The 27,463-nt window shown below is 52.2% G+C and overlaps 2 protein-coding genes across 4 annotated transcripts; one reads left to right on the top strand and one right to left on the bottom strand.

Moving 5' to 3' along the window:
• The first annotated feature begins 123 nt into the window (after positions 1–123).
• On the top strand, positions 124–17,800 carry ankrd13b (ankyrin repeat domain 13B). Of its 2 annotated transcripts, none has more exons than XM_048981295.1 (15): positions 124–596; positions 9,060–9,195; positions 9,279–9,403; positions 10,636–10,681; positions 11,293–11,436; positions 11,706–11,940; positions 12,587–12,653; positions 14,394–14,475; positions 14,642–14,706; positions 14,810–14,943; positions 15,303–15,460; positions 16,603–16,776; positions 16,883–17,043; positions 17,121–17,197; positions 17,463–17,800. In XM_048981295.1, exons 1-15 carry the CDS (start codon positions 486–488, stop codon positions 17,656–17,658), a joined length of 1,911 nt encoding a protein of 636 aa, XP_048837252.1. In that variant the 5' UTR covers positions 124–485; the 3' UTR covers positions 17,659–17,800. The 2 variants fall into 2 exon arrangements, with proteins under 2 accessions (XP_048837252.1, XP_048837251.1); XM_048981294.1 differs by having other exon boundaries at positions 17,394–17,800.
• A 2,096-nt stretch (positions 17,801–19,896) lies between these two features.
• LOC125711881 (coronin-6-like) lies at positions 19,897–27,323 on the bottom strand. Of its 2 annotated transcripts, none has more exons than XM_048981297.1 (11): positions 26,970–27,323; positions 25,973–26,229; positions 24,373–24,495; positions 23,852–23,981; positions 23,454–23,632; positions 23,136–23,255; positions 21,491–21,595; positions 21,158–21,303; positions 20,982–21,039; positions 20,401–20,640; positions 19,897–20,273 (listed from the first exon to the last, which is right to left on the bottom strand). In XM_048981297.1, exons 2-11 carry the CDS (start codon positions 26,168–26,170, stop codon positions 20,151–20,153), a joined length of 1,422 nt encoding a protein of 473 aa, XP_048837254.1. In that variant the 5' UTR covers positions 26,171–26,229; positions 26,970–27,323; the 3' UTR covers positions 19,897–20,150. The 2 variants fall into 2 exon arrangements, with proteins under 2 accessions (XP_048837254.1, XP_048837255.1); XM_048981298.1 differs by having other exon boundaries at positions 27,066–27,323.
• Between the last annotated feature and the right edge of the window lie 140 nt (positions 27,324–27,463).

Raw genomic sequence — 27,463 nt, 5'->3', positions numbered from 1 at the left:
CTTAAGCATCTCGCAGCATCTGCCGCGCTGACAGGCAGCCATGCGGGCGGGGGATAAGACAGGGAGCTGAGCTCGTTAGTTTATTCTGGCTGAGGAGGGGAGAGGGAGAGGGAGAGTGAGTGAGGGAGGAGAGAGAACGAAAATAAGAGGAGGGGACAGGGAGGCAGAGAAAGAGGAAGGTAGAATCAAGATAAAAAGGAAAGAGCACCATTCAGATGGTAATATATACTGGATTTTAAAATATATTAAACTATAGCAAATCCGCATTTATTCAGTAGCTGAAGCTTCTGATAGTGGACGTATTTTTATTGTTTATATTTTAATAATGCGGGAGTCGTGCTATTTTTGGTGGCAGTTACCACGATAATGGGAATAAAAATGACCAGCGATTAGTAATTATTCCACAAACAAAACTCTGTTAAAAATTACCGTGACGAACGGATTGGAAACGAAAAACAGGTTGGAGGGCAGCGAACTATGCACTTATGATGATTTCTGCAAAGAAAACTCCTGAAAAGAGCCGTTATCCTCTTCACTACCTGGTCTGGCACAACAAACACCGGCAGTTGGAGAAGGAGCTGTCAGCCAGCGAGCAGGTGAGGGGAGCCGCTGGCCGTGCCCTCCGTCGGCCGTGGGAGGGCCGTGCTCGGCACGACAGGGCTGGGTTCTTGCTGCCGATCAAGCATGCCGGTGGGGCTGTCCGTGTGGAGATCGTGCGCCGGCTCCAGCGTTACGCTCAGGCAGCGTGATATTTTGCAGATACACTCATGGGTGTAACAATATGAATACATTTGCACGTTAGCAAGATAATGCATCGTGTTACTGCTTATATGCTCACGTGTGTATCTGGTGGTGGGGGATATTATATACCCGTGGTATAGATGTGGTGCTTTTATATGTAACCAAGGGAAGGCTTTCTCTTTATTCTCTAAGTATTTGACGCCAATATTCTCATATTCATACTGATCACAGTATGATAAGCAGCCACCCCTATGTTTTATTTATTAATTTATTTATGCTGTCTGTGTAATATTTAATGTAAATGTCCTGCATGAAATTAATTAATCATTTCCTGAGATGTACATGTTTGTCATTTGACTGCGGTTTAGTTACAGTCTAATTGCGAGTCGGCGCTGCGGCTGTACGCTGTGTTGTGGGTTCAGTGGAGCGGAGTGTGTCTTATTTCCACCGAGAGAGAGGAAAAACGAAGATAGAAAACAGTAGGAGACAAACATGAGACCATGTGGGCGACTTAGTGCACTTTACTGTACCGTTTTTGCTGTATTTTGCATGCACTTGGTTATTTGCGCAGACGAGCCAATCCATACTGACTGAAACACTGAATCACAATAGAGAATACTGCGTAAGAAAGGTGCGCCTACAGGGTGATTCACTTACGATCGTGCGATAACTCAGGCAAACCCAGCCAATATATTTTTCTTTGGACGTACTGCCCCTCCAAAGCTTAAAAATGGGGTTAGGCACAGAAACTCATGCTAATGCGATAGAGACACTTTTAAAGGAGGACAGACGTGTAATCAGAGATAGTAATCAGAACCAGATGGAGCAGAGACGCAGGAAGTTACACTGAATGCGCTGAGACTGACCGGAAAAAGCGGGAGTATTGATGTACATTGGAACCATAATAGTCAATTCTAACATTTAAAATATTTTGTATACTGGTAGCTATGCTCCCTGCACAGTATTACCTATGGGTTAATTTAAAACACACACTTCTAAACGTGAACATACAGTGACTATGCATCAACTCTCCACTAAAATCGCTAATGTGAAACACGCTCAGGTCCCATGTGACTGATTTTAGATTGGCAGTTAAATAGCCAGCCGTTAACAAAAGAGCAGGTGATCAAAGAGGCCCCTGATAAGATATTATCATACCTTTGTTCCTGTTTTTGGTGCATCAGCCAGTCTGGTTCATCATATGGGCTTGCAGTGGAATCCCTGTGTCATATACTGGAATCTGCACCTAGAGAACAGAGGCTGAGCATTGAAAAAGCAATGCACTGTCTGAAATGCTGTTCCAGTGTGGGCCCCCCGGGCTCTCACAGACCCTGTGCTGCTGCGTGTTTCAAGGCAGGATGCAGTTTGCTGATTTGACTAAATACCATAATGAGGTCATGCACAGGACCGTCTGGGAATTCCTGGAGCGGGTCACTTACATATCTGTGGGGAAACCAGGCGTATTTTTGACTTTCTGCCTCAGTGACTGCACACTGATGGAACCAAACATCAGATCCATCTGGCAGGAACATGTATGGAAGACCGAGAGACAGAGATGAGGATGGATTCCCACAGCGCAGGACGGCATGAGATAATGCGCAGGTCCCAGCCCAGGCCCCCCCCCTCCTGGCACACTGATCAATCAGCAGTCCTTTTGATTATTGCGATGCAAGATCCACACTCTTTATGATTTTTGTGACTGTGACACCAGAGCCATGGACTCAGGCTGGCCAGGGAGAGACAAAGACATAGTGACAGACATGGGGGCTCTTCTCCAGTGGGAACATGGGATTTCCTCAGGTGGCATTGGGTTTGTTTGGGGCTGGTGAGTGGACAGGGGGGAGGGGGGCGGTGTTGCCATGCCAGCTGGAGGTGCTGGGCATCAGTACAAGGGCAGAGGGGCAGGACTATGAGCAAAGAGATGGTATGGAGAATAGAGGGAGTGCAGCGCTCATGTGCATGTCGCCATGCCTGTGTCAGCCGTAATTACAGGGCGGACATGTGATGTGCAGCCACTGCTGCCGATCGACAGCGAGGTGGGGCGCGGACAGCGAACACAGCACGTGTGAGGCGTGTGTGCGTGGGCCTCTGCGGGGTGGGGCGCGGACAGCGGACACAGCACACGTGAGGCGTGTGCATGTGGGCCTTGGCGGGTGGGGCGCGGACAGCGGACACAACACGCGAGTGAGGCGTGTGCACGTGGGCCTCGGCGGGGTGGGGCGTGGACAGCGTACACAGCACGCGAGTGAGGCGTGTGCGCGTGGGCCTCGGCGGGTGGGGCGTGGACAGCGTACACAGCACGCGTGAGGCGTGTGCGCGTGGGCCTCGGCTGGGTGGGGCGTGGACAGCGGACACAGCACGCGAGTGAGGCGTGTGCGCGTGGGCCTCGGCGGGTGGGGCGCGGACAGCGGACACAACACGCGAGTGAGGCGTGTGCACGTGGGCCTCGGCGGGGTGGGGCGTGGACAGCGGACACAGCACGCGAGTGAGGCGTGTGCGCGTGGGCCTCGGCGGGTGGGGCGTGGACAGCGGACACAACACGCGCTTGAGGCGTGTGCACGTGGGCCTCGGCGGGGTGGGGCGCGGACAGCGGACACAGCACGCGCGTGTGCGCGTGGGCCTCAGCGGGGTGGGGCGTGGACAGCGGACACAGCATGCGAGTGAGGTGTGTGCACGTGGGCCTCGGCGGGGTGGGGCGTGGACAGCGGACACAGCACGCGAGTGAGGCGTGTGTGCGTGGGCCTCAGCGAGGTTAGGCCCTCTGCATTTGCCGGATGCCATTACAGGCTGATTGGTTCTGCAAATTAAAGAACTATTAATCAGACTCCTGTTTTTTCCTTGGCTCTGACCTATATGGTCAGGCTAGTCTAAAGACTGTGTCCCCGGGTCTGGGGAGGTAGGGGGGAACATGGGCTAAGCAACTGGAATGTTTGTAGAACCCCCCCCCCCCCTCAGGGACGGATTACGGACCGGGCCAGTGGGGCCGCTGCCCAGGGGCCCTTGGGGTGCAGGGGGCCCGTGGGGCCCCTAGTCCAAAACAATTTGCAACGCTTATCAACAATGTATTTTCGTTTGTCTATTTTAGAGGGCCTACATTCTTTGATCCTCTGCCTACAAGGGCCCCTGACCCCATAGGGAGGGCATTTGGCTGCCAAGGGCCCTTGAATTGTGGTGGTTGTGGTGGTGGTGCTGGTGGCGGTGGTGCTGGTGGGGGGGCCCTCGCGAACGTTTTGCCCAGGGGCCACACAACCCATAATCCGTCCCTGCCCCCCCTCACCAACCCCAGTAACACCTCACTGCCTCCTGCCTCTCACTCATCTACCACTGTCTGAAAACTCCTATTCACTTTCAGTCCCAATCCCTGAGGGAAGGTCCCTCTCCTTCTCTGTCTCTCCCTTCATTCCACTCCCTCAATCTTTCCACCTCCTCCTCTCTGCTTCTCTCCCTCCATCCCTCTCTCCTACCATCCTTCCCCCTCTCCTCCTCTCTCCTTCATTCCTGTCCTTCTCCCCCTCTATCCTTCAGCCCCTCTTCCTCTTTTACCCGTCCCTCTCTACCTCTCCTCCTCTCTCCCTCCATCCTTCTCCCCCTCTCCTCCTCTCTCCCTCCATTCCTCTCCCTCCATCCTTCTCCCACTCTCCTCAGCTCCCAGCCTCCCTGTGCCCCCCCCCCCCGTACTCTGAATGCCCACACTAATTATTCCAGTATCTATCAGTGGGGAGGCCGTAGAGAATGGTTACACATTTAGTTGAGGAGAGCTTCTGGGGGGGTTACTGCTAACTTCATCCCACTTTTGGTCTGCAAGTGAGAGAGACAGATATGGTGTGAGGAGCTCTACTCTCACAGCAGATCCCCCAGACAGCAAAGGAACAACACAGTCTGACACTTATGTGCTGGGGAATGATTGCGTTACTGTTAAAGACAGCAAAAATAACAGCACCCTGTAAGCGATCTCTTAATCACATCAATAAGACGACACAGAAATATTATGTAAATATAGCAAGCAAGCTTAAATCGTAATACATAATTTAATGGATATCCATGACTCATCCATCTTTAAAATCTATTTGTGCTTATGGATTTAAATAAAGAGCATCTTCATTGATGACCTTAACATTTACTTTCTTTGAGTATCTAATCGCTGACATATCAAATTATTTTTGTTTGGACAAGTACAAACCTTTGGCAAAGCAGCTGAAGTTGTCTGGCAGGGTGAACATATTAGGGCAGAAGTAATGCATGAGTCTGTGTGCTTTCTCTTGTGGACAGCCATCCCGCTCGCTTCCCTCTGCCCTGCCGTCCGTGTTATATAAATAGGTATTTTTGCAACTTGAGATGCCTATTTTACCAGCAGAGTCACTGCCTGCGAGCTCTCCCTGCCTGACAGGCGCGACGGAGTCGTCTCCATTTAGGAAAGAAGTCAGGAACATTCTCCCTGGCAGTCCTGAGTCACGCCGCTCCATATCTCAGCTCCCACATAATTAAACAATAATAATAAACTGCTTAAAGCCTGCCCTTCCTATGGATAAGAGAGCAAGCAGGTGTCCCTCGGACTGGGCTGGCAACAGTGTCACCAAGGACTAGCTGGAACATGTTACTGATCAAGGCCAGTTTTACTGGTGACTAAAACTACCATTTGTCATTTGTAGGTTACAATAAAAACGTTAAAACTTTCAATTGGAAACCAAATAAAAAAATGATAATAATGAAAATTGTTGTCGGGTATGTGGCAGTGGTCGTGAACGTTTTAAATATGTCTCATATGTGAATTTAGTTACATGGAGGACAAGGTTTGCGTTGTCAGGCTGAACGTCACATGAGGCATGAAAAGGCAGCCATGAGCGTGGTCCTGTGCGCAGACGTGGTCCAGTGCGCAGCCGTGGTCCTGTGCGCAGCCGTGGTCCAGTGCGCAGCCGTGGTCCTGTGCGCAGACGTGGTCCGGTGCGCAGCCGTGGTCCGGTGTGCAGCCGTGGTCCTGTGTGCAGACATGGTCCAGTGCGCAGCCGTGGTCCTGTGCGCAGACGTGGTCCGGCACGCAGACGTGGTCCAGTGCACAGCCGTGGTCCGGCGTGCAGACGTGGTCCAGTGCGCAGCCGTGGTCCGGCACGCAGACGGTTACAAAATTAATGAAAGAAAAACATCATGAAAAACTTAAGTGAAAAAAGAGAAACTGCCTGGAGACCCTAACCCTTAAATTGAAATTTAAATTAAAATTAAGCTGAAATAAAATCTTCTAAAATAATAGGCTAAAAATACTATATCTGTCACGCCCCCCACAGTCCAAAAAGATGTTAAGCTGAATTGGGGTTGGCAAACTGTCTATAGGTGTGAATGCTCTGTGTGTGTGTGAGTGTGTGTGCCCTGCGATGGGATGGCACCCCATACTGGGTTGCTCCCTGCCTCGTGCCTCTTGTTTCCGGGATAGGCTCTGGACCCCCACTGCCCTGAATGTAGGCACAGAAAATGGATGGACGGAAAATAAAAAAAACAACTTACCCCGTGACTAAATGCGTGCTGGACTTCATGGACTTACTGAACAAAGCATCAGCACTAAGCTGGGGTGTTAAGGACAGTGCATATCACAGCCTGTGCAATTCATTTCCCTGCCCATATTACTCATATACTGAAACTCGACCCAAAGGCATGACGAGTTTCAATGTCCACGTTAAGGACGTTTGTCGCTAAGCCCTGTGCTCCTACCTCTGATCCAACCCCAGACGGACAGGAGGCTTTCTCTCTGACATCGTCGTGCTGGGAGACGGACCAGAGACCGTTTTCATCTTTTTTTTTTGACACATTCGCTGTTGCATCCTCAAATGCGTCCGCACTGAAATCAGGATGCCAGTGAAAGTCATGGAGGCTTGTGCCTCTGCAGTCCTGCCGTACGGTGGGATGCGACGTTGCTGTGATTGATGCGGTCGCCACAAAAAATGCGCTGTTCATAGGCTCCAACGTCAACTCATTATGTTTTATGGTAGCAGGAATAAGCGCAGAGTGTGACCGTGGTGGGATACTGCAGATTGACCTTTTATATTATATTCATCTCTTTCATGCATGCGTGTCGCATGTCTGGATGCACACACACATGCGCTTACGTACTGGGCCCTCAATGAAAGATTGATGGCGGCGTAAGTGGCTGCCAGGGTGCATTAAGCAGCACAGCCAGAGCGCATCAAGACAGAGATGATCAATAATGCAGCGTCTCAGAGGGGGGTGGATCCGGTTTGGGTGGGGGGGGGGGGGGGCGTGGCATGGGCAGATAATGCCCTTCCTATGGCTGTTCGCATCACATATTCCCAAGAGGTTCCAGTACACCAGTGATGGCTTTCTGAGTGAGTGGGAGGGGAGGAAGATTATTTAAAGGAGAAATTGGGTTGCAGTTTGAGTGCATTGAGGATGGTCTGGATTAGCATTGTGTGTAAGGGGGTGGTGCGTGGTGTGGGCGTGCTGTGGTGCGTGTGTGCAGGCAGGGTGTGCCCATGTTCAGGGGTGTTTTAGGTCCATGGGGGGTTCCAGGTGCCTGTTTCCTACCCCCCCCATTTCTCAGTTCTCCTCCCTCTTACCCCAGTGAGGCACTGTGTTTGGTGACAGAACTGCTTTGGTCCAGGTGTCGGTCCAGAACCAGAAGCTGCAGTTCTAACTGGGCCTGTACTGTCTGTACAAGGCAGCCCCTCCAAACTAGCCTGACTCTGTACCTCCTCCACCTCCTCCTTCTCCTCCTCCTCTGCCTCGGTTGCTATAGCAATCCATTCCCTTACTCCTCTGCACCCTCTCCTTCACCTCATCCATCTCAAATCCCCACAGTGGATCTCACTGTTTTTCTCACTCCCCCCTCCCCCCCCATCCCGCCTCCCCTTACCCCCATACCCACGGGAGTAGGATCTGAAGAGGTTGCCAAGGAGCGATGTGCTTCGTTAGCGAGGTGCTTGTTAATTACCTGCCCGGGAGTCCTTTGGGAAGCCTGAGGTTCTGGGGGGGGGGGGGGGGTCTCTCGTCATTTTACAGTTAAACACAAACACTACAGAACAGCAGCATCACTCCGGCACCTGCATACTACCAAGGTCCAGCTGCATCTGTCTTCATTTAGTCCTGCGTCCTGACTGTGCATCTCCCTACAAATCCTGCCATACCCCCCCCCCCCCCCGCCCCAGTAATAGGTGGTGCTGTTGCTGATTTGCTGATATTGCTGTTTTGGGACATTCTGTCTTACTACAAAGCTCAAATCAGCTCAGCTGCTCCTTCATGTAAAAATGGTTGGTGACATGAGCGAGTGTGAGATGGCGCGGAAGAGCAGAAGCTGGGGGTCCCCACTTCTGCAGGGTCTCTGAGGCACAGAGACGCAGGAGCACTGATCGCATCACAAGACAAGGAGTGGGAGGAAGGGGGCAAGGAAGTGGCAGCTGGAGAGAGAGACGGAGCGCGGGGCTGCGTGTGGGCAGGATGGGCGGATGCATTTTACATTGGTTTCTCCTTACGTGCATCATGTTTGAGCCATCGTTTTGGGGACTTCCATCTGACTTTCATGATAATGTAAATAGCCATTCTTAACTCCAACCGATAATTCATGGAAGTGCTATTTTTAAAGCAGACATAAGTGTAAAGAGTTCGGAGAATCTGTGTTGTGGGGATATCCCCACAGTGTTGGGTTTCAGGTTTGGGTTGGCCGTACGCATGCACGCGCACACACACACACACACACACACACACACACACAGGTCTGTAATTATATCTTTGTGGGGACTCTCCATTCATTTCTATGGCGAAAGCTCTAATCCCAACATGACGACCTTAACCCCTATGCAGCCTTAACTTTAATCATAAGCAACCAAACAGACTTTTGGCATTTTTAGTTTTTTGATTGCATTCACAGATCTTTGTGGGGACCTGAAAATGGTCCCTGCAGCATCAAAATAACAGGATTTTATTACATTCTGGGGGACATTTGGACCCACAATGTAATATAAACCACACACACACACAGCTGGTGTGGTCTCAGGCCTCAGATAACAGCCCTCAGCACCAGTCATGTGAGGGTGTGATGTTTCCGCATTACACATCTCTTCCCCTGTCTTTCTGTTATGTCTCTTCTCCTCTGTCTCACACCTCATCAGCTATGTGTGTGTGTGTGTGTGTGTGTGTGTGTGTGGGTGGGGGGGCTGAAGGGTCCCCTTCAGTGACTGAGAGACTGCACAGAAAGCCAGGTTGTACCCCCACCAGCTCCAGGAGAAGGTCCAGATGTACACACTGTGTAAAGCGGTTAGCTGTTAGCCAGCTGGGGCTGGAGGCTAATTACTGCCGTAATTACAATCTGCGGCCAGGTGGAGGTAGAGGCGCCGGACCCCAGGGGACGCACCCCTCTGCACCTGGCTGTCACCCTTGGACACCTGGAATGCACGCAAGTGCTGCTGCAGCATGGCGCCGATGTCAGCAAGGAAAACAGCAAAGGCTGGACAGGTGCGTAGGGGGGCAAGTGGGTGTGTGAGACGAGACCAGGGAGAAAACAGCTGACAAGACCCCCCTCCCCATCTCCCTCTTAGTGCTCCAGGAAGCGATATGCACCAGGGATCCGGAGCTGGTCCGCCTCGTCCTACGTTACCGTGACCACCAGCGAGCTGTGAAGCGATTGGCTGGCATCCCTCTACTGCTGGACCGGCTGCGCCAGGTGAGACTAAGAAAAGACAATAAACATAGCTGAGAGGTCACACCCAAGGCAAGACGGCCCATGCACCATCCAGAGTGGCATTCCTTTGCTATTACACACCATTACTGGAAGCCCTCCCTATCTAGCTTCAGAATAGCCTTCCTGCTAGCCATGACAGGTGTCCATCTGACTCGGGACTTTGTGCCCACACTGACACCTGAGCTGGGGTACTTAGTGGTACCCCTCAAAAACAACCCACCCCCACTGAATGCAAAAAACCACATCAAGGAGATTCTTATTGCTGTGATCAGCAGGCATCGATCCCAGCTTGACCCTGCGCCTCCCCTCTGCTGCCTGATTTCGCTGCACTTTGCTTGTCGGCACACTTGCTAGCTTGTGCCACTAACACCTGAAAGGGCTGTCAGGGTGGAAGTAAATTCAAATGAACACCCGATCTGAAAAAGACTGGCATTGTTGCTGTATGAGGAAGATTCACAGGTCACTTCCCTGCAGGATCACACTGATTCAACCGACCGGTGAGTGACATGAGGGACACAGACATTCATGCAGCTGCACACAGTGGTCAGAATTTGACTAAAGCAGTTGGATAAACCCTGGAAATGGCATAGCTTAGAGGTGCTAATCTTCTGAACCCAGTAGTCTTGCTAGACATGGCTGATCCTCTTACGATCACTGACTCGGGGCTCTTCCTGCAGTCAGACCGTGTTCTGGGTTCCTGGGCCCCAGTCACATGGCCTCATTACCTCTCTGCCTCTGTCATCCTCTTACCACACCTCAGAGCCGCATAAAGACACGGCTGGGCCCCTGAGAAATGCCACCAAATGAGCCCCCGCTAGTGTCTGGGCCCGTAAAAGTCTTGCTGTTTCTCCCCCTGCCCTGACACACATCACAGCAAGGACACATCATAGTAAGGACCAACACAGTAAGGACACACATCATGGGCATGACGCTTCATGTATGTCCAGCTGATGTAAGCCTGGTTCCTCTTATGTCACTCATGTTCGCAATGCCGTTATTTACACTGTCTGCAGGAACCATGAAGCACTAGAGTGTGGCGTGTTCCCCAGCAGCAGAATGCGTCTCAGCCGTCTTGAGGCTTTTTGGGAACTCCTTCCTGTTTACCCTACACCTGTCCTCCTTCCCTCCTTATGACCGTGCTCCCACGTTTCCCCACAGCTCCTGTCCTCTAACCAGTGTGTTCTCATCTCCCATCCCTCGCTCCCTTCCTGCAGGCTCAGGATTTCTATGTGGAGATGAAATGGGAGTTCACCAGCTGGGGTATGTTTGCCCCCCCACCCCCCCCTCCCCCACCCAGACTGACCAATGCCCCTCCCTGATCACGTTAGCGCCACTTGCTATCTTCTCTTAGATGGTCCCGAAGCACTGGAGAATTCCGGAGACTTTTGAGCAGCCTGCAACTTGGGGGTCTTTCACTCTAATAAATCAATAATTAATTAAACACTGAATAATGACTTATGTGGAACATGAATTTTTCAGTGTTGGCGCCCCGACCTTCCAGCCCCTTAACCCTGCCCTTCCTGCCCCTTAACCCTGCCCTTCCAGCCCCTTAACCCTGCCCTTCCTGCCCCTTAGCCCCATCCTTCTACCCCCTTAACCCTGCCATTCCTGCCCCTTAGCCCCACCCTTCTTACCCCTTAGCCCTGCCCTTCCTGCCCCTTAGCCCCACCCTTCCAGCCCCTTAACCCTGCCCTTCCTGCCCCTTAGCCCCACTCTTCTTACCCCGTAGCCCTGCCCTTCCTGCCCCTTAACCCTGCCCTTCCTGCCCCTTAGCCCCACCCTTCTTACCCCTTAGCCCTGCCCTTCCTACCCCTTAGTCCCATCCTTCTTGCCCCTTAGCCCTGCCTCATGTGCTTCTACCTCCCCTGCAGTGCCCCTGGTCTCAAGGATCTGCCCCAGTGACACCTACCGTGTGTGGAAGAGCGGCCAATGCCTGCGTGTGGACACCACACTCATGGGCTTTGATCACATGACCTGGCAGAGAGGAAACCGCAGCTTCATTTTCCGGGGTCAAGGTGAGGACCACCGTCAGCGGCAAAAGCTCAGCTCAGAGTGGCCTCTTCACTTCCTGTCTCTTTACTACCAGAGGTCATTTCTCCCCATCTCTCCCACCACCACAGCAATACCACAGGATGACACCCCCTCTTTCATCTTCTTTAAAAGATGTATATTATTCTCACTTAAGATAAAATTTCTCCTGAGAGACTAATTAAGAAAGTCGCATATGATAATATTGTCGTCATCTGTTTCTCCACTTGATCCTCACATCCATGTCCCTGGCCAGACTCCAGTGCTGTGGTGATGGAGGTGGACCACGACAGGCAGCTGGTCTTCTGTGAGACACTCCGCATGTCCTCTGTGCCGTCGCCCCAGTCCTCGCCGCCCACCGGGTCCCAGCATGGCAGTAACGACCTTGGCCTCCAGGGGGTGCCAGAGCCAACCGAGGAACAGGTGGCAGCTCGGCTCTCCGCGCCCGTCGTCACGACACAGCTGGACACCAGGAACGTGTCTTTTGAGAGGTGAGAAGTGTGCATGCACGCATTTAGCGGTCTTGTGAGGACATCCATTAAAAAAAAAAAAAAACACAATAAATATTTCTCAGTTTTGTTTTGGTTGTTTGGGATTGTTACTGTAATAAAAAACAATGTTAGCTATACAGTACACATGTTGGGTGTCTGGGGAGGAGGTAAAAACCAATGTAGAGTGTTCAAGGGGCAGGAGAAGGATGAAAAAGAGACGGTAGATGGAGAGAGAAGAGGTTGCATAATTACAGCTTTGAGCAAAGAAATACAGTCCAATATTGGGGGCTGTAACAGGGATTTGAACCTACGGCTGGGTTCTCAGCCACCCCAAGCTGTGACAGGGGCGGCGTGTTGTGACTGAACCCTCAGCCAGCTGCCAGTATTCAGGAGTTTGATGTCAGAGTATGAAATCACGGTCAGGGAGGATCGATGTCAACTGCAGACTCACAGGGTATGGCAGAGGGAGGAGGAGTGGGAGGGGGGCGTTGGGAGGACGATGTGGAGGGAGGGGCTTAGAGTGACTGCAGAACACTACCCTGCTCTTTCAGGGCTCTGTCAGCACTTCAGCTGCCTTTGCCTGATGGTAATTTGCCAATCCTCAGTTCAGTGACCCAACCTGTCATCCATCTGCTCTGCCTCACAGGAATAAGACGGGGATACTGGGCTGGCGCAGTGAGAAAACTGAAATTGTGAACGGCTATGAAACCAAGGTAGACAACAGTGAGGCTGCACCCTACACACCATTATGTCTGGGTGATCATAGCACTATCTGGGTGGACACTGGCAGAGTACTGACAAAACACAGACCAACTGGGCGGACACTGGCAGAATACCGACAAAAGACAGACCACTTTAACGGACACTGGCAGAATACTGACAAAACATTTACCAGCTGGGTGTACACTGGCAGAATACTGACAAAACATTGACCAGCTGGGTGTACACTGGCAGAGTACTGACAAAAGACAGACCACTTGAACGGACACTGGCAGAATACTGACAAAACATTGACCAGCTGGGCGGACACTGGCAGAGTACTGACAAAACAGTGACCAGCTGGGCGGACACTGGCAGAGTACTGACAAAACATTGACCAGCTGGGCGGACACTGGCAGAGTACTGACAAAACACAAACCAACTGGGCGGACACTGGCAGAATACTGACAAAACATTGACCAGCTGGGCGGACACTGGCAGAGTACTGACAAAACACAAACCAGCTGGGCGGAGATTGGCAGAGTACTGACAAAACACAAACCAGCTGTGCGGACACTTGCAGAGTACTGACAAAACACAAATCAGCTGGGCGGAGATTGGCAGAGTACTGACAAAATAGACCAAATAGGAGAACACTGGCAGAGTACTGACAAAATAGACCAAATAGGAGAACACTGGCAGAATACTGACAAAAGACAAACCAGCCTGGGCGGACACTGGCAGAATACCGACAAAAGACAGACCACTTTAACGGACACTGGCAGAATACTGACAAAACATTGACCAGCTGGGTGTACACTGGCAGAGTACTGACAAAAGACAGACCAGCTGGGCGGACACTGGCAGAGTACTGACAAAAGACAGACCACTTGAACGGACACTGGCAGAATACTGACAAAACATTGACCAGCTGGGCGGACACTGGCAGAGTACTGACAAAACAGTGACCAGCTGGGCAGACACTGGCAGAGTACTGACAAAAGACAGACCACTTGAACGGACACTGGCAGAATACTGACAAAACATTGACCAGCTGGGCGGACACTGGCAGAGTACTGACAAAACACAAACCAGCTGGGCGGAGATTGGAAGAGTACTGACAAAACATTGACCAGCTGGGCGGACACTGGCAGAGTACTGACAAAACATTGACCAGCTGGGCGGACACTGGCAGAGTACTGACAAAACACAAACCAACTGGGCGGACACTGGCAGAATACTGACAAAACATTGACCAGCTGGGCGGACACTGGCAGAGTACTGACAAAACACAAACCAGCTGGGCGGAGATTGGCAGAGTACTGACAAAACACAAACCAGCTGGGCGGAGATTGGCAGAGTACTGACAAAACACAAACCAGCTGTGCGGACACTGGCAGAGTACTGACAAAACACAAATCAGCTGGGCGGAGATTGGCAGAGTACTGACAAAACAGACCAAATAGGAGAACACTGGCAGAATACTGACAAAAGACAAACCAGCCTGGGCGGACACTGGCAGAGTACTGACAAAACACAGACCAGCTGGGCGGACACTGGCAGAGTACTGACAAAACACAGACCAGCTGGGCGGACACTGGCAGAATCCTGACAAAACATAGACCAGCTTCTCCAAAACTGGTGTGAATTCCATTTTTTCCACAGTTCACACATTTCCAATAACCATCAGGCCAACCAGAAACATTCATTAGCCAGCCTCCTTTACAAAGGTCACTTGTTTCTCTGCCACTCAGGTGTACGGGGCCTCCAATGTGGAGCTGATTACCCGAACCAGGACAGACCATCTTGCAGAGCCTCACAAAGCCAAACCCAAGAGTAGGTGTAACCATTTCCTTGGCACACTGTAGCTCTTCTGTGTTCAGTAGCACCAAGTCTGAAAATTTGTGAAAAGTGTTTGTCAATCACTATGCCCCCTGCTGGTCACAGTACACAGCACATTGCTTGTTTAGCTTCTGTGTTATTGGCTTGGTCCTTCCCTTAGGCACCAAGACTCCCCTCCAGTCGTTCCTGGGCATCGCTGAGCAGCACGTAGGCTCCAACAATGGGGTGAGTGGGCGTAGCAGACTTAGCAGACGCTTCCCAGCTGCTCTGTCACCACGCCCCCCCAGTGCCCAGCCACACCCACCCTCTCTGCCTGTCCCACCTACAGACCCTGGTGACTCAGATGTCCAGCCACCCCAGCAACCCCACAGTCCTCACAGCGGAGGAGTACTTTAACCCGGGACTGGCCCGTGGTTCCCGTGACATCAGCCCCCCCTGCCAGCTCACCACAAAGACGCAGAGGTCCTAACATCCTGCCCCCCCCCCCCCACCCCTGGCGCTGTTGCATGTGTCACACTGTAGAAGCATTTTTCATTACTAACTGTGTGTGTGAGGTTCAAGTCCTTACCTTACTCTGTGTGTGGGGTTTGATCCCGTAATGGATATTATACATTTATATTATTTGTATAATATTTAAATATAACGGAATGATATTCAGGTCCGTATACCATTATAACCTACTTAGACTTATCAGTGAAAGCAAGACCTAAGGACTAATAATAATAATGTAAATACAATGAATCCAGGCCTCACTGTCATACTGTATATAGTATGTAATATTAAATGGATGCCCAGCATGTGACTGTGTTACTTGGCTGCAGGTTCAAAGCCAAGCTGTGGTTGTGTGAGTCCCACCCACTGTCCCTGGCAGAGCAGGTCGCTCCAATCATCGACCTCATGGCTATCTCCAACGCCCTTTTCGCTAAGCTGAGGGAATTCATCATGCTTCGCCTCCCGCCTGGCTTCCCCATCAAGATCGGTGAGTGCAGCCAGGGACTGTAAAGCAGGGGGTGTGGTCCTGGATGGTGGTGTGACTCAAGGAAGGGAGAATGGCTCAGGATAGGGGGTGTGGCCTAGGATAGTGAGTCTGACCCATGGCTGGGGTGTGTGGCCTAGGATAGGTGCTGTGGGTGTGGCCCAGGGAGGTGGGGTCTCGGGTGAGATACGCTGTGGGTGTGGCCCAGGGAGGTGGGGTCTCGGGTGAGAGATATTGTGGGTGTGGCCCAGGGAGGTGGGGTCTTGGGTGAGATACGCTGTGGGTGTGGCCCAGGGAGGTGGGGCCTCGGGTGGGATATGCTGTGGGTGTGGCCCAGGGAGGTGGGATCTCGGGTGAGATACGCTGTGGGTGTGGCCCAGGGAGGTGGGGTTTCGGGTGAGATACGCTGTGGGTGTGGCCCAGGGAGGTGGGGTCTCGGGCGAGATACGCTGTGGGTGTGGCCCAGGGAGGTGGGGTCTCGGGTGAGATACGCTGTGGGTGTGGCCCAGGGAGGTGGGATCTCGGGTGAGATACGCTGTGGGTGTGGCCCAGGGAGGTGGGGTCTCGGGTGAGATACGCTGTGGGTGTGGCCCAGGGAGGTGGAGTCTCGGGTGAGATACGCTGTGGGTGTGGCCCAGGGAGGTGGGGTCTCGGGTGAGATACGCTGTGGGTGTGGCCCAGGGAGGTGGGGTCTCGGGTGAGATACGCTGTGGGTGTGGCCCAGGGAGGTGGGGTTTCGGGTGAGATACGCTGTGGGTGTGGCCCAGGGAGGTGGGGTCTCGGGTGAGATACGCTGTGGGTGTGGCCCAGGGAGGTGGGGTCTCGGGTGAGATACGCTGTGGGTGTGGCCCAGGGAGGTGGGGTCTCGGGTGAGATACGCTGGGGGTGTGGCCCAGGGAGGTGGGGTCTCGGGTGAGATACGCTGTGGGTGTGGCCCAGGGAGGTGGGGTCTCGGGCGAGATACGCTGTGGGTGTGGCCCAGGGAGGTGGGGTCTCGGGTGAGATACGCTGTGGGTGTGGCCCAGGGAGGTGGGGTCTCGGGTGAGATACGCTGTAGGTGTAGCCCAGGGAAGTTTCATCTTGAGATGTCACACAGTCATTCTTTTAGCCTGGATGTGTAAAAATGTGCCCCCTTCACTTCTCAGAGATTCCCATCTATCATATCCTGAACGCACGCATCACTTTCGGCAACCTTAATGGCTGTGAAGAGGGCGGGGGTCCCGGTGGTGTGGAGGGGGAGGGCAGCGGTCAGCGGGACAGGACGGACACCCCCTCGCCCAGCAGTGACTCTTCCAGCGTCTCCAGCTCTAGCTCCACGGGTGAGGAGCATTACAGCCTAACCTCTGGCTTCATTAAGCAGTTAGCATAGATCCACGGTAAACGCCTACTGCTGTGCCAAATGCCCCCCCCACATACCCCCCGCAGCTTCCTGCCGTGCAGGCGAGATCCCGCCATGCGTGTTTGAGGCCCCGCGGGGCTACAGCATGCTGGGCAGCAACCAGCGTGATGAAGAGGAGGAAGAGGATGACCTCTTGCAGTTCGCCATCCAGCAGAGCCTGCTAGAGGCTGGGTCTGAGTACGACCAGGTGAGTGGGGCCTGGTGCAGAGGGGGCTGGCTGTGTGGGCATACCGTACTGTCTAACACCCCCCCCCCCCTGCACAGGTGACCATCTGGGAGGCTCTGACCAACAGCAAGCCTGGGACGCACCCCCTGTCATGTGACCCAAGCCGCAGCGAAAGGTTCGCAGTCAGTATTCTCCGCCTCTCTCTCCTATGAGCGTATCATACACTGGGAACCCCCTCAATTAATAGCATGGTACCCAAAAAGCATCCCACCAGCCTCCTGTCCGTTGCTAGGATACCGCCTCAGCTTTTTTTTAACCCTGCACCCAACATTTTTAAAATGCTTAACTAGTACTTTCACTCTCCCCACCAGTCTGCCGTGCGTTGGCCACCTTCCTCGACACCCAAGCTCAGAATGTCACCGTGTGCCTCTTTCACCCAGGACCCCACAGCACAAGCCCCGCCCCATGGCCAGCCCCCACAGCACACTGACCAATAAGCCGCCCTGCAGCTACGATGAGCAACTGCGGCTGGCCATGGAACTCTCGGCCCGCGAGCAGGAGGAGGCGGAGCACCGGCGGCGGCAGGAAGAGGAGGAGCTTCAGCGGATCATCCAGCTGTCGCTCATGGAGAAGTGAGGTGTGATGAAGCAGGACCGAGACGGGATGGGAAGAGGAGGAGGAGGTGACAGAGTGACAGAAGAGGTTCTTCCAATAATTGTAGAAGCCATTGGCTGAATGCCTGACTCTTTTGCCCCAACTGCCTTCCCATCCCCACCAGTCCCTACCCCCCCCCCCCCCCCCCCACCCGGGTATCAGCTCAGCAGGACGACCAATGCCAGCAAAATCTCTCCCAGATTCACGCTCACCCCGCCCCCTACACACACTGCACCTGCCAAACAAGTTTACAACGAAAACCTCTTTATGTACTTTCCCAAATGACCACCAGGGCGGTGCTAGCTATACAAGAGCTGTAAGTGTGTATGTGTGTGTGCGAGCTGGTGGGTATGAAACAAAGCTGCTCTGCATATACAGGCTTGAGATTCTAACAAGCAGGCAACGTTAATGGCACACAGATGACATCTGTCACCGATTGGTTTTCCCTAACGGGGCAGCTATGGGAGGGATGGTAATGCCCTCTCTCACTTTCTTTTTTAATAGGTTGGTTACTGACATTTTTCATTTGCACAGAACTTAATAGCACTGTAATGAGATCGTACTTGTATAGCTGTGATGATTGTTACGCGAATGAATATGTGGTGGATTTGGCTTCTTAGTAAACACTGGCAGTCGTATTGGCAGAGAATATTACTGAAAAATGGCAGCAGTGTCAAATATCCCATAATTCCCTGTGCGTTCGAAACAGACTTTAGCCAATAATCTGTCGGCTTACATTTGACCTAAATCATTTCACAGCAACACACAGTAAACCCCACATGTTCAAACACATCTTGCACATTTGTGGGAAATTAAACAGATATATAGGTAAAATAAAAAGGTCCAGGAGCAGCCTGCTCTTGAACCATTGAACAAACCTGACGAGATCGTAGCTGCCAGGTGGCTGTGCGCAGGCCTTACACCAGCCTGAGGCAGTTCTCCATGTACCTGTCCTGTGCATCCCACAGACATAGTTATATAAATCAATGACAAACGATGGCAACATGAAGGTGGCTACATTCGTATGTCATCACGACACAGAGCACACTACCACATGGGGGGCCTGAAATTTTGTTTTCTGGAAGGGCTGGGGGTGGTCGAAAATGGCTACTTTTCAGTCTGGAAGCTACACAGTGAAATTTTAACGAGCCAAATGAACTAAGAGACCATGCGTCATCAGCTCGGGTGGGTCCGAGCCCAACAAGGGGGTCTGGCCCCCATAGCGGTGTCACGATGATCCGGGCCTCACAGAAAATTCCAGAAACTAATCAGCAATTACTCACTACCATTGTCTGTTGGTCCATTTATGTTCTTTCTTAAAGTGTGTTTGAACCAGTTACTTTTTTAAAATAAAATTTCTTTCCACAGAAAATAAGTGTTGAAAACGCTGCAGTCTTGGATGCCGTGTGGACGTGTTAGAAAGTGAAATAAACTAATAAACTGACAGGAAAAATGATGCCCCAGTAGCTTAAGAATGTTCTGCTTCCCTGTTTGATCTGCTGTGAGCGTTTTCGTGTATATATGCGCGTGCGTGTGTGCTTGTGAATATATACACGTGTGTGTGTGCATGTGTTTGTACATGTGTGTGTGTGTGTGTGTGTGTGTAAATAAAAGATTTCCAGGGTCTGCAGTCAACAGCAAGCAGGTGACTATCGATTTGCCGGAACTTTCTCTCTGGGATCCATGTTTAGGGGGGTGAAACTGTATTCCCGTTTGCTCCAGTATGAATCACCGATCCGCGGTGGGTGTTTCCACAGACTGAATGAGTCAACTTCAGCAAATACAATTACAGCCCCCCCACCCCCCACCAAAACCCCCGACATTTTAGAGCAGAAAGCAGACACAGAATCCTTAAAGGACAAAAATGATGTGCACGACTGTAGAGACAGGCTAGGAGCGGAGATTCACTAAGAAGAGGAGTTGTGCACGCAGACGGTGTTCCCCCACTGTGCCCCCCCCCCCCACAGCCCATGGGGGGGGGGGATTTAATTTCCTCCATCCGGAAGCTTCTTTGACAACACACCCTGTTGCTTTTCGGCCCTTGGGCGACGTGACCTGAGGCCGGCTAAGGAAGGATCACACGGCCGTGAGAGAGAGAGGGAGATAGAGAGAGACAAAGCATGTGACGTCCATGGGAGACACTGGACCAAAGTCCACACATGCATCAGGCTGCATCGCTACGATCCACAGCGCCCCTCCCATAACAGGACAGACAACCAGTAAATTATAAAAAGCTGTTTTTAATTACCATTAGCGTCTCTGTATCGGCAGGGCATGTAGATTTTTAGTAGTATGTGATTAGCTTTTCAATCTTTTAGATTCAATCCTAAGTTGTATTTACATCACACTGATCCTTTGGTTTGAAGTGTCTTTTTCTGTCCTGAGCTGGGGGCTCGTAACTCGTCACTGGTCACAGGAGTGGGTGGGGATGGCTGGACAGTGCGTGTGGTGGGGGGGTGGGTTGGGGAGGCAGACTAGGATATGCCGTTGGTGAGTTTGGAGAGCCGGTTCTCCAAGTCACAGATGCGCTTCTCCTGTGCCAGCACTGTGGCTCGCAGGCTTTGAACCTCTTCTAGAAGCTTCTCCATCAGTTGAGTCTAAAGGAGGGTGGGAGTAAGTCAGTCAAGAAAGGTGGAGACTACAGAGTGGGGGCCCCAAACCCTGAGGGTCCTGAACCCCTAAGGGCCCCGAACGCCAAAGACGTCTGCGACCCCGCCGGCTCACCGACACGCCGCCCCCGCTGCTGCTGGTCTCGCAGGCTGACATGCTCCGCCGCGGCGCCGGCCGTGATTCCAGAACGTTCTTCTTGGCCACCTTGAGCTCCCGGCTCTTGGGGGGGATGTAGCCGTCCCGCAGGGACACCAGCACAGGGTCCTCATCACGCCCCCCCAGCCAGTCCTCAGCCTCCAGCGCTGCTTCCAGGCCAGCAGTGTCCGGGTACAGGTCGTCTTGGAAGAGGTCCGACTGCCCGCAATGGGGTGGTGGGGGGGGGGACATTATTCGCAAGGAACATAACTAAACACCTCAATCTCATTGCAGCATTTTTGATGAAGATTCAAACTGGGGGGGGGGGGCGGTTATCAGTCAATTAAGTAGCTGTGAGGCCTAACCCCTAAACACAGGGATACACTACTGTGGATCTGGGTTCAAGGTGTAAAGCATCATTAACTTCTACAGAAACAGTGTTTGTATCTTTGGGCTTGACAGGAAGTTTGCATGAAAAACAGACGATGGGGAAGACCAGGTTAGACGTGGGTGGGAGGAACAGGAAGAGCGGTGGGGGAAGAGGAAGGTATGCAGCTGACCTTTCTAGGTACGGTCATCACAATGGGCTCACACCTCCTCTCATGGAGCTTGTACAGCCTGGGGGAGGAGAAGAGAGTATCATACATGCTCTCTCTCTCTCTCTCCCTCACACACACACACACACACACACACACACACATACATACACGCACACACGGCTGGGACGTGCCCCCACCTGGCGATCTCACACTTGCTGACGTCCACACCCCGCTTGGGCATAAAACCCATCCCCCGTTGGGGTTCCTTGCTGCTGAAGGTGCTGAGGTAATGAACATGGGGGGTCTCGTCTGTGATCTCGAAGTAGCGAATGCTACTGTCGCCCTGCCGGGAGGGGGGGGGGGGGGGGAGAGAATACCTGGACGTTTATACCTATTTGATGTTTGCGAGTTTAAAGGTAAGGCTGCTCGTTTAAGGTTCAGATGGGGGGGCTGCTATCACGTCCTTCATTCAGAGGGTTGATTATAAATGAAGAGGACAGAAGTGATGGACGACTGGGGGGTGGGGTCACCTTTCCGCACAGGTACACGATGTTGGTGTCAGGATCGTAGAAGGGCAGCAGCACCCCGTTACTGGTGTCCATCTCCTGCAGAGCAATGGGTTCCTCAAAGCTGGTCTGTGGGGCATGGGGGGGGGGGGTTAGCGTCAGGGGCATCTGTTGCTGTGTGTCACTGTGCACATGTGTGTGTGACAGCTGGTATATACTCCTGTGTGTCACTGTGCACGTGTGTGTGTGACAGCTGGTATATACTCCTGTGTGTCACTGTGCACGTGTGTGTGTGAAAGCTGGTATATACTGCTGTGTGTCACTGCGCACGTGTGTGTGTGTGTGTGTGTGTCAAAGCTGGCATATACTCCTGTGTGTCACTGTGCACGTGTGTGTGTGAAAGCTGGTATATACTGCTGTGTGTCACTGTGCACGTGTGTGTGTGAAAGCTGGTATATACTGCTGTGTGTCACTGTGCACATGTGTGTGTGAAAGCTGGTATATACTGCTGTGTGTCACTGTGCACGTGTGTGTGTGAAAGCTGGTATATACTGCTGTGTGTCACTGCGCACGTGTGTGTGTGTGTGTCAAAGCTGGCATATACTCCTGTGTGTCACTGTGCACGTGTGTGTGTGAAAGCTGGTATATACTGCTGTGTGTCACTGTGCACATGTGTGTGTGTGAAAGCTGGTATATACTGCTGTGTGTCACTGCGCACGTGTGTGTGTGTGACAGCTGGTATATACTGCTGTGTGTCACTGCGCACGTGTGTGTGTGTCAAAGCTGGCATATACTCCTGTGTGTCACTGTGCACGTGTGTGTGTGAAAGCTGGTATATACTGCTGTGTGTCACTGCGCACGTGTGTGTGTGACAGCTGGTATATACTGCTGTGTGTCACTGTGCACATGTGTGTGTGAAAGCTGGTATATACTGCTGTGTGTCACTGCGCACGTGTGTGTGTGTGACAGCTGGTATATACTCCTGTGTGTCACTGCGCACGTGTGTGTGTGTGTGTGTGTCAAAGCTGGCATATACTCCTGTGTGTCACTGTGCACGTGTGTGTGTGAAAGCTGGTATATACTGCTGTGTGTCACTGCGCACGTGTGTGTGTGACAGCTGGTATATACTGCTGTGTGTCACTGTGCACATGTGTGTGTGACAGCTGGTATATACTGCTGTGTGTCACTGTGCACATGTGTGTGTGACAGCTGGAATATACTGCTGTGTGTCACTGCGCACGTGTGTGTGTGTGTGTGTCAAAGCTGGCATATACTCCTGTGTGTCACTGTGCACGTGTGTGTGTGAAAGCTGGTATATACTGCTGTGTGTCACTGCGCACGTGTGTGTGTGTGTGTCAAAGCTGGCATATACTCCTGTGTGTCACTGTGCACGTGTGTGTGTGAAAGCTGGTATATACTGCTGTGTGTCACTGCGCACGTGTGTGTGTGACAGCTGGCATATACTGCTGTGTGTCACTGTGCACATGTGTGTGTGACAGCTGGTATATACTGCTGTGTGTCACTGCGCACGTGTGTGTGTGTGAAAGCTGGCGTGTGCTGCTGTGTGTTACTGCGCATATGTGTGTGAGCGTGTCCTGCTGCGTGAGCGTGTCCTGCTGCGTGAGCGTGTCCTGCTGCGTGAGCGTGTCCTGCTGTGTGAGCGCCTTACCGGATCCCACAGTCCCAGCTCTCGCTGGCTCATGCGAGTGAAACCTGTGGTGAAGATGTTCCCTTCACGCGTGAAGATGGCTCTCATTGGCCGGATTCCGTCGTGTGGGGCCAGTCGCTCCTACGGAGAAAGGGAGGGGCCACATCTCAGGCAGGAGGGAGTGACATGGGATGGACACTGAAGCCTTTTGGCACTAGAAGAGGAAGCGTAGGACTGTGAGTGTGATGGGGACACAAGGAAAAAAGCGGCCATTAGTGTATCACAGAGAGTGCGAGGCGTTCAAGGACAGAGGGACTGCACCGTATGCAGATTACTCACCGCTACCACCTCCTGCCTGCGGGGGTCACACACACGCAGCCGGCGGTCCTTACAGGTCGTGCAGAAGAGGCTTCCATTCCGGTTCCAGCTCACACTGTAGATGATGTCGGGATGGTCGTCCATAGCGATCACAGGCTCTCCCGTGCCCACGTTCCAGATGATGATCAGGTTGTCATTTCCTAGAACAGACGGACAGCTTTTACTGGCCATGATACACGGCCCTCCGACTCATGGCATAGCGTTACGACCCATTTATCCTGCAGGTGTCGCTGCAGGACAACGGCGAGTGGCGAGGGCTGCTGTCACAGCAGGGCGCAGTGTGGGCAGCATGCATATCTACAGAAGGGCAGACAGCAGCGGGATGGGGTATGTCTACGGGGCAGGTGGTGGTGACCCACCAGCAGTGAGGAGAATGTTCCGGGCCGTGGGATGCCAGCTAACGATGCAGACCCGCTTGGAGTGACCGTCCAGGGTAACGATGGGCTCTGAGATGGGGCGTGAGGGGCCATGTTCTGGGATCTGCCATACCTACATATGACCAGCATGATGACCGCCACAGTCAGCAGCACATCTCCCAAATCGCCACAAAACACTCAATGTCCAAAATGCAGGACCCCCCCACCCCGGTCCTTACAGCCCCCTTCCTTAACCCTCTTCACACCTTGAGTAGCATTGAGTAATTAAGTTTAAAGGGGACCAGATGTGACATCATAAGATGCAGAATCAAATCACAAAAGTGAAAGTCTGTTAGACCTTTGATACGGCTGTATAAATGCTTGACAAAGCGGCACCAATGATGCATGAACGGCAACTGTGATGTAATGTTATGTATCATTTCACCCCATACCTACCAACTAAAAAACAAAAACAGTGATGTCACTTAGACCCAGAGCCGCTGCCAGGACCCCTGTCCCCTCACCATGGCGGTGCAGTCCTCAGAGCCACTGGCCAGGATGTTGTCATTGTGAGGACACCAATCGATGTCCAGCACTGGACCTGTGTGTCCCGTCACCAGAGGGTAGTTCTTGTCCAGGCGGCCAGTCTGTAAAAGTGACAGTGACAGTGTGTCCCCCAGAGAGGCACCCCCCCCCCAGACCAACACATAATGTTGAAGCCACATATTTAGGGTCATTCTGGCAGGAAAGGTGCTATATAACCACGCGAATGACGACAGCGGCTGTGTGTCTGTGCCATCTTCCCTTTGCCTGTTAACATGCAGTAACTGCACCTCCATCCCTGCCTCTTTGTCACCCTACCCTGGGGGGATGCGTCTCTGTCTGAGCACCCCCCCCCCCCCCCCCAGATTTATTTATTTATAGCTAAGCGAGAAGGTGACGAAAAAATGAGTTTTTCTTCTTTCTGCTGGTTGGGGGGGGGGGGTGGGGGTGGGTAGCTCATATACATACACTCATACACGTATAAACACCTCAGACACAGAGTGTGCGATACAGGCACTGAGCCATCAAGGGATTTTAAGATCAGATATGAACCTCCCTGCATTTCAGACGAACAGCATGTAAGTCCATATGAGCGTTTAAGGTGCCCCCCCCCCCCCAAGGAACATTCAGAAAACATTCGCATTGAGGAAACGTGCCGTTAACCAGGACAGTAAGTGACGCTCCCACAGAGCCTTCTGATTACCTAATAATTAATTAAGGCATCGTCTGCCCTGGCATGGTACCGGTTAATCATTCTGCTCATGCAGATCTGGGCGATGGAGACCGATATCACATTTAACCGATCGGGCCCCTGGCACGGGGCCCGATTAATCATCAGAGGCCCCCCCTGGCTCTGAGACGGTCCTGGCAGCCCAGCATTCCGCCGCTTTAGCGTGACATCGATATGCTTTGGAAGCTTCTCACATCAGCTTTTCTCTGGATTTATCGTGCTTCAGATTAAAAAAAAATAAAAAACAGCCTTCAGAGAGGCATGAAACTCTCTGCTCGGGCAGTAATGGAAGGTCGTCTGGGAGCCCTGGGGAGATCCCTGCACCGCTGTCCCTCCCCAGGGGAGGAAGACAACATAGTCTGATCTGTATATACTAACATCCACAAGTCTGACGAAGTTCCCAAGAGTGACCCTAATCTACCGTAACATATACCAACACTTATGGGGCTAATTTAGCAAACATGATTAACATTTCTGGGAATAACTCAACTATCAATGACAGTACTATTTTACCCAAACAGTCACAGAAAGGGGTGCTTTAATGCACGGGTTGACCCAGGCTGAATCCCAGGGGCCTCCCCTCCAGCCTCCCTCGCAGAACACAGTTCTGAAAGGGGCCTTCTGACCATGTTAAAGTGGCACTGCTCAGATGGCCCATTACTCCGATTAAAGCATTACAATGAGTGTGTCAGCTGAAACAGTTAATGTGTGTGAGCCATCTATGTTTCGCCAAACAGAGGTATGATGTCGTCCTTGTGCTGTGAGGTCACCATGTCACACGGTGAGGTAAGCAGGAATCAGCATCATACACATGGGCAACTGCAAGCCACGCCCCCCCCCCCCCAACCCACCTTAGAGAGGGGTAGGACTAGCACAGCCCCCCCGCCGCTGGACTCCACGATGATAGCAAGGAACTTGGGGTTGACCGCACAGAAGGCGCTGTCCCACGTTGCCTTGGAGATGCGGATGTCATCATAGCCCTGCTCTGGCTTGACCGCCTGGCCAAAGACGTGGCGGAACTTGCTCTGGCGGACTACCTTGCGACTCATCGCCACCGGAGGTGAGGGAGACCCGAAGATCCAAGTCTGACCGGAGTTATGTAACCGACCTTGAAGGGCAGAATAATGTTTTTATTGAGCTTCTGAGGCCATTTTGAGTTTCGCTGAAAAAGTCACGGGCAAAACGCACCATTTCTCAAACATAACAATCCCCGGCAACAAAATCCAGGTTCAGTCACGAGATCAGGAGAACTTCAAGCATTTCATTGCATTAAATTACTGCACCGCCGAGCCATTTATTTATGCCCCAAAGGAATGGACCAGTTAATCATTCGAACAGATTACATCCCAGACCGGCATAGGAACACATGACTCGGATTGGAAATGCCAGTCCGCGGTTGCCATTCGGCCTGAGATCCAGCTTGGCAGCGCACGGCTGATCGTTGCAGCCACCCCCGCCGTGCCGCAGCCCTTTTCCCTTCCTTCGGCGGTTACTGACAGCTCGGGCTGCTCACTTCCAAACAGAGACACAGTGACACCCAGGTCACTTGCCTAATATAGGAATACTGATCTGATCCGTCTCTCCGCTGCTCGCCAGCGGCGTCGCCGAATCAGGCCTGACGGAACCTAAGTTTCTTGTCAAAACAAAGAAATTTCTTGCTTTCCCCCCTTAATACAGCTATAAACGATCTCGACTGTGCCCGACCTGCTAAAGATAAATTGCTTCAGATTGTTCATATTGAGTCATGCAAAACCGCATGCAAAAGACGCGTTAATGTCACGGTGAACTTTAAAAGTACAGCATTGCTAAATGTATCATGTTATAGGAGCCGCAAATGGGCGAACTGACCTCGATGGGTCCCAGTCACGTTTTAGCTGATTTTATTACTATTAGGTTATCCAGTTTTAAATGGTAATTACTTCCCTCTCAGAAGCCCCAGATTACCGTCTCTCCCGGCGCTTTTAATGCTCTGGTGCCCAACGGAGCCGCAGAATGGAGTGAAGGCAGCGGGGAGGAGCGTACGCCTGGCTGTGCGACTTCGTTTATTTTAGACTTAGCTCTTCGGTGTTGGTTTCCATCTCAGCAACCTCTCTCGGGGAACGCAAGATAGCGCACCGAGAAATTAATCATATTATAGAGACCAATAACAAATTACAACTGCGGCTGGTAATGGAGAAAATATGTTCTTGTCAAAGGATATGGCACGCTATAAGGCAATGGTATGCTTAAGACCACAAATTTCACACGAAGCAAAATTACTAAGCTTTTGAATACTTGCCAAGTTTTAAATTAGGCACTTAGAGTAGCCGGTTAGTGACTCGCGATTTTGTACGTGGTCACGC

This window comes from Brienomyrus brachyistius, chromosome 17 (genome assembly GCF_023856365.1).
Source record: "Brienomyrus brachyistius isolate T26 chromosome 17, BBRACH_0.4, whole genome shotgun sequence".
Classification (NCBI taxonomy): domain Eukaryota; kingdom Metazoa; phylum Chordata; class Actinopteri; order Osteoglossiformes; family Mormyridae; genus Brienomyrus; species Brienomyrus brachyistius.
The sequence above is the reverse complement of the archived record's forward strand: the minus strand, read 5'-3'. Positions and strand labels throughout refer to the sequence as shown.